The sequence below is a fragment of the Coffea eugenioides genome, unplaced genomic scaffold, assembly GCF_003713205.1.
Source record: "Coffea eugenioides isolate CCC68of unplaced genomic scaffold, Ceug_1.0 ScVebR1_2118;HRSCAF=3086, whole genome shotgun sequence".
NCBI lineage: Eukaryota > Viridiplantae > Streptophyta > Magnoliopsida > Gentianales > Rubiaceae > Coffea > Coffea eugenioides.
The window spans coordinates 39,799-46,792 of NW_020862576.1; the positions used below are offsets into that span (position 1 = coordinate 39,799).

General features: G+C 42.0%; 1 protein-coding gene and 1 non-coding gene across 2 annotated transcripts; one reads left to right on the forward strand and one right to left on the reverse strand.

Moving 5' to 3' along the window:
- Positions 1-1,233: 1,233 nt before the first annotated feature.
- Positions 1,234-1,340, reverse strand: LOC113756245. The gene has a single exon (XR_003465880.1). It is a non-coding gene; the product is annotated as a small nucleolar RNA R71 (small nucleolar RNA).
- A 754-nt stretch (positions 1,341-2,094) lies between these two features.
- On the forward strand, positions 2,095-3,362 carry LOC113756244. The gene is made up of 2 exons (XM_027300001.1): positions 2,095-2,402; positions 2,471-3,362. Exons 1-2 carry the CDS (start codon positions 2,095-2,097, stop codon positions 3,360-3,362), a joined length of 1,200 nt encoding a protein of 399 aa, XP_027155802.1.
- The last annotated feature ends 3,632 nt before the right edge of the window (positions 3,363-6,994 follow it).

Consider the following 6,994-nt stretch of genomic DNA (forward strand, 5'->3'; position numbering starts at 1 on the left):
TATTTATTAATAAATATTTGGAATTGCTCGTCCATCGATGATCAATTAGGTGAACCATTCCTGAAGTTATTTCTTGGCTAGATTTTTAATTATTATTACCTTGATTTTAGGGAATTGTCATTTGATTTTTAGTTGCCTATTTTATTTTATTTTTAATTGTTTTCTTGTTTTAATTGTTTTAGACCTTTAATTATTGTTACTCTAAGTTTAGTGAATTGTCATTTAATTTCTAGTTAGTTATTTATTTTTATATTTTTAGTTGAATTGTTTTAATTGTCATCCTTTATACAAAAACACCCCCATGTTATTTTTGGATTTCGAAAGAGACAAATACCCCCAATCCCTGAGAATACGACCCTACTTGCCTTGTTTACAAATTAATATTTATTTGTGAAAAAAGCCATCCCATTCCGGTATATCGGATCAAGTAAACTCTTCGGGAACAGGGTGAATCAAGTAACCCATTGCACACCAAGAGTTCCTGCTCCAGTACTTGGAATCTGGTTTTGATTATTTTAACCGGCAATTAGGTTTATTTTTATTATTGTACATATCTCGACAACTTGTCAATTTTTGGCGCCGTTGTCAGGGGATTGGCGTTATTATTTGTTTCTTTTTAAGTTCATTTTTGCTCTAATTTTCTGGTATTCTTCTAGTGTATGCCTCATTTTTCTAGTACAGGTGAATTAATTTTTGACCCTGAAGTAGAGAAGGCCGCACGGAGAACACGAAAAGAGACCAGACAGCTCCGAGAAGAGCACTCCGAGAAGAGCACTCCAGTGCTGCATCTCAGAGACCTGAGTTAGAAGTTGAACCAACAAATTCGTTTGGTAACACTTCGAGTGACTCTGACCAAGAGGACCATGGCTAATGCACGAACATTAAGGGAGTTGGTTGCTCCTGATTTAACTCAGCAACCTTTATGCATTACCTTCCCAAGTTTAAATGATAACACCCCATTTGAGTTAAAATCTGGACTAATTTATCTTCTACTATCTTTTCATGGTTTACCAGGTGAGGAGCCTTATAAGCATTTGCAAGAGTTTGATGTCGTGCGCAACAGTATGAAACTCCGGGTGTTACAGAAAAGCAAATAAAAATGAGAGCATTCCCCTTTTCCTTGAAGGACTCTGCAAAAGACTGGTTGTACTACCTACCCCCAGGTAGTATCACCACGTGGGACCAGCTAAAGAAAAAGTTCTTAGACAATTATTTTCCTGCGTCCAGAGTGCAAGTCTAAGAAAAGAAATTTGCGGTATCACGCAGCATCCAGGAGAGTCACTATATGATTATTGGGAGCGATTCAAAAAGTTATGCGTCAAGTGCCCTTAGCACCAAATAAGCGAGCAATTACTAATTCAATATTTTTACTAAGGGCTACTCTTCAGAGACAGGAGTATAATTGATGCTGCGAGTAGAGGAGCACTGGTGAACAAAACCCCTCAAGCAGCATGGGAGTTAATTGAGGGAATGGCTAAGAATTCGCAACAGTTTGGTACAATGGAGGATGTCCCGATACGCAAGGTGAATGAGGTAGAGACATCCTCTATCCAGCAGCAGCTGACTGAGTTGACTTCTTTTGTTAGGCAACTGGCTGTAGGAAATGGATCTCAGGCTAAGGTGTGCGGGATTTGCACTGGTATGGGTCACTCTACGGAGATGTGCTCAATGATTCAAGAGGAAAGTGCAGAGCAAGTGAACATGGCAGGTCACGCGCCCACGCCAAGAAAGCCCTATGACCCATATTCAAATACCTACAACCTCGGCTGGAAGGACCATCCCAACCTCAGCTATGGAGGGAACAGACAGTCTAACTTTGTGCCGAATAGACAACAAGGGTACCAGCAGCAATATCAACCCCGACCACCTCCGTCACTGAGCTCAAGTCCGTCCATAGAAGGGATGATGAAGCAATTACTTGCGATTCAACAAAAGACGGATTCAAACCTGCAAAGTATGAGGAATCAACTGGGACAAGTGCAATCACTGCAAATTCAAGTAAATCAAATGGCCATCACGATCAACCGTTTGGAGTCCCAAGTCTAGGGTAAATTGCCGTCTCACGCTGAATTGAACCCGAAGAACGTAAGTGCGATGACCCTAAGGAGCGAGAAGGAAATTCAGGGGCCTAATCCTGTGATCCCTAAGGACAAGGATGAGGAAAAGATCGAAAATGAGCTTGAGAGGAAGGGCAGCAATGGTACAAATCCAAAGGTACTTCCAGACCCAGTCATTATAGTTAAAACTAAGTCGTCCCTGGAGGTGTTCCGCAAGGTAGAGATCAATATCTCCCTGCTAGACGCAATCAAACAGGTGCCGAAGTACGCAAAGTTTTTGAGGGACTTGTGCGTCAATCGAAAGAGGCTGAGGGGAGATGAAAGAGTCATTGTTGGGGAGAATGCGTCAGCGGTCCTGCAGATGAAACTCCCACTGAAATGTGGGACCCATGTATGTTTACTATCCCCTGTAGGATAGGCAACACTGTGATTAGGAAGGTCATGTTGGATTTAGAGGCGTCAATTAATGTAATGCCTAAGTCTATCTATGCTTCTCTGAACCTGGGTCCATTAAAAGAGACTGGAATAATCATTCAATTAACTGACCGAACTAATGCATATCCTGATGGGTTGGTTGAAGATGTGTTGGAAAAATTTAATGATTTGGTATTCCCAACTGACTTTTATTTACTTGATATGGGTGATGACCACTCCCTCGATCCCTCACCTTTGTTATTAAGTAGACCCCTTTTGAGCACAGTACAAACAAAAATTGATGTTAATAAGGGTACCTTATCCATGGAGTTTGATGGGAAAATTGTGCACTTTAATATCTTTGATACTATGAAATACCCCTCAAACTCCAACTTTAGCTCTGTTTTCTCTGTGAGTGCTATTGACCCTGCGGTGCAGGAAGTGTTTGAAACTGTTGGCAGGGATGAGTTGGAGGTCGCTTTAACCAAGCACCTCGAGGTGGAAACAACTCCTAAGGTGGATTGGAGTGAAGATTTGAAATGCACAATAGGGGCATTACACTCATTGCCAACCACAACAAAAAGGTATGAAGTCTCACAAATTTTCGTTCCCGAACCTCACCAGAGGGTACTGCCATCTGTTGTGCAGGCACCTGTGTTGGAGTTGAAACCCCTGCCAAAACACTTGAAATATGCGTATCTGGGCAACAACGAAACACTCCCGGTGATTATCTCAGCTGCACTCTCAGAAACCGAGGAAGATAAGTTGATCCGAGTCCTTAGAGAGTATAAAGAGGCAATAGGTTGGACCATCGCAAAAATTAAGAGGATAAACCCGTCCATTTGTATGTACCGGATTAGGCTGGAAGAGGATGCCAAACCTGTACGGTAGGCTCAAAGGAGGCTCAACCCCCTTATGATGGAAGTGGTGAAAAAAGAAATATTGAAGTTACTGGACGTGGGGATCATATTTGCAATATCGGATAGCCCTTGGATAAGCCCAGTTCAGGTAGTTCCAAAGAAGGCGGGAGTGACGGTAGAAGCCAATCAAAGGGGTGAACTCGTGCCAGTGCGCAAACCCACCGGATAGAGGCAGTGTATTGACTACCGTAGGCTGAACGCCGTCACCAAAAAGGACCATTTTTCTCTCCCTTTCATTGACCAAATGGTTGAACGTCTAGCTTGTAGGGCTTACTATTATTTTTTGGATGGATTTTTATGATATTTTCAGATAGTAATTGCACCAGAGGATCAAGAGAAGACGACCTTCACGTGCCCGTTCGGGACCTTTACATATAGACGGATGCCGTTCGGGTTGTGTAATGCACCTGCAACTTATCAGAGATGTATGGTAAGCATCTTTTCAGAATATGTGAAAAAAATTATTGAGGTTTTCATGGATGATTTTAGTGTATATGGTGATAGTTTCGATATTTGTCTAGATAACCTGAAATTGATTCTGTTGAGATGTATAGAGACTAATCTTGTACTTAACTGGAAAAATGTCATTTTATGGTTGAATATGGAATAGTTTTACGTCATGTTGTGTCTTCTAAAGGTATTGAGATTGACAGGGTTAAAATAGACATTATATCTGCTTTACCTTACCCCCGAGTGTGCGGGAGGTACGCTCTTTGTTTGGACATGCAGGGTTCTATCGAAGGTTCATCAAGAATTTTTAAAAAATTGGAGCCCCGTTGTTCCAACTTTTACAAAAAAGATGTAGCTTTCGAGTTCGATGACAAGTGTGAAAAATCTTTCGACAAATTGAAAGAGCTATTGACCTCACCCCCGATTATCCAGCCTTCTGACTGGAGTTTGCCATTTGAGATCATGTGCGATGCTAGTGATCATACTGTAGGGGCTGTATATTGGGCCAAAGAGTGGGAAAGGCAGCTCACGTCATCTACTATGCATCTCGAGCCTTGAATGGAGCTCAATTAAACTATTCCACTACTGAGAAGGAGTTTCTTGCAGTTATTTTTGCTTTAGAAAAATTCAGGTCATATTTGTTGGGTGCTAAAGTTATTGTATTTTCTGATCATGCAGCGCTAAGGTACCTAATGATCAAGAAAGATACAAAATCGAGACTTATAAGGTGGATATTGCTCCTACAGGAATTTGACTTGGAGATAAGGGATAAAAGAGACTCAGAGAATCTATTAGCCGACTATTAGAGTCGCATACCAGTGGGAGAGGAGAACGAGCCATTGAAGGATGCATTCCCTGAAGAACACTTGTTTTCTTTGAATTCTCAATTGCCTTGGTATGCTGATTTAGTCAATCATTTAGTAATGGGTAATTTCCCTGCAGATTGGCCAAAATCGAAGAGGGATAAATTGAAGAGCGACGCCAAGTATTTCATCTGGAATGACCCGTACTTGTGGAAGAGATGTACTGACCAGGTGATGAGACGATGTGTAAGTGAAGCTGAATTCCAGTCAATTTTGAGTTTTTGTCATACTTTTGCCTGTGGTAGTCATTTTGGACCCAAGAGAACTGCTCATAAGGTGTTAGAAAGTGAATTTTATTGGCTTTCTTTGTTTAAAGATACGTATGTGTTTTGTAAGTCTTGTGATCGTTGTCAAATGGTAGGTAATATAGCCCGTAGAGATCATATGCCCAAGTCCCGTTGATTTTTGTCGAAATTTTTGATGTGTGGAATATAGATTTTATGGGGCCTTTTCCTATTTCATTTGATTTTATATATATTTTGTTGGCAGTCGATTACGTGTCTAAATGGGTGGAGGCTAAGGCCACCCGGACTAATGATTCGAAGGTGATTGCAGATTTTATCAAGTCTAATATTTTTGTACGTTTTGGGATGCCAAGGGCCATTGTTAGTGACAAGGGGACGCATTTCTATAATAAGACCATAGCGGCGCTATTCCGCAGGTACGGTGTACTCCACAGGGTTTCAACGTCGTACCACACTCAAACCAATGGTCAAGCGGAGGTATCGAATCGGGAGATTAAGTCCATTTTGGAGAAAATGGTGCGACCCGATAGGAAGGACTTGAGTCAAAGGTTGGAAGATGCGCTTTGGGCCTATCCATAGGGATGTCACCGTACAGATTGGTATTTGGGAAGCCGTGTCACCTTCCAGTGGAGTTCGAGCATAAAGCTTTTTGGGCGATTAAACTATGTAACATGAGCTTAGAAGAGGCTGGTGCTCAACGGAAGTTGGATTTGTAAGAATTGGAGGAAATCCGGAACGAAGCATACGAGAATGCATTAATTTATAAGGAGAGAAGCCGGGCATTTCATGATCAACAAATTTCTAGAAAAATCTTTGAAGTTGGTCAGAAGGTCCTCATGTACCAATCTAGGCTTAAACTCTTCTCAGGTAAGCTACGTTCCCGTTGGATTGAACTTTTTATTGTTACTTACGTCTTTCCCTATGGTGCTGTTGAAATCCAGAGTGCTAAGACAGACAATAAGTTTGTGGTGAATGGGCACCGTTTCAAACATTATTACGAAGGTTTTTCAAGTGGAGAAGGGGAGACGATAAGTCTAGATGCACCACCTGTCTCAATTAGTGACACCTTGCCATGTCTAGCCAAAGACATTAAAGAGAGGCGCTCATTGGGAGGCAACTCAATTTCTTTTAATTGTTTGTTTGGTTTTGCGTGATAGTTTAAATATGTTTTTCTTGAGTTTGATTGATTTCGGGCTTAAATTTTCATTTTTTGTGATTCGTAGGTATCTCTCTGACATGAGAGTCCTTTTTTTGACGCGTCCACGTCACTTTCGCAGGAAGGGTAAGTATTCAAATCTCGAGAAAAATTTTCGATTACCTGTTAATCTCTAAATTTTAATTTCGAAAATCAGTTTTGTAATAATAATAATATTCAGAAAAAAAGAAAAAAATAATATACCTAAAAAAAAAAAATTTAAAAAATTTAAAATTTAAAATATTAATAATAAAAAAATTAAAAAAGAAAAAAAACTTTCGGTAAACATAAAGAAAAAGATATCCAAAAAAATGGAAAATAAAAAAAAAGAAAAAAAAACACACAAGAACTATTTTGTTTTCTCTTTCTCTTTCTTTCCTTCTTCTTCTTTCTTTCTTTTCCCCTGTTCTTCCCTTTGTCGACCGAAGCCTTCGACCCACCACCACCAGCCGCGACCAACGCCGCCCGCCGCGACGAGGGGTTGCCCACTTCTCCCGCAGCCCACCACTACTGCCGAAAGTCTCCACCAGCGACAACTGCCGCCGGATCGCGCCTCCACCATTGCCCTCTCCGCACGCGGACGCCGCCGTCGTCAAAGTTCGCACGTCACCGCCTCCTCCTTTTCTACCAAGTGACTCACACGTCGACAGCTGAACAGCCCAGCTCGCCGCGACGCCACCTGCCGCCGCTCCTCGCCCGCGAGTTGCCGCCACTCCCTCCCTCTCCCTCCGCGCGCGCAGCCTCCACCTCAGCGCTCCACGCACGCCGCCTCCAGCTTCGTGCGCTTTCCCCCACTCGCGATCTCCTCCGTCCACAGCAGGCCGCGCGCCTCTTTTTTTTTCGGCCCCCT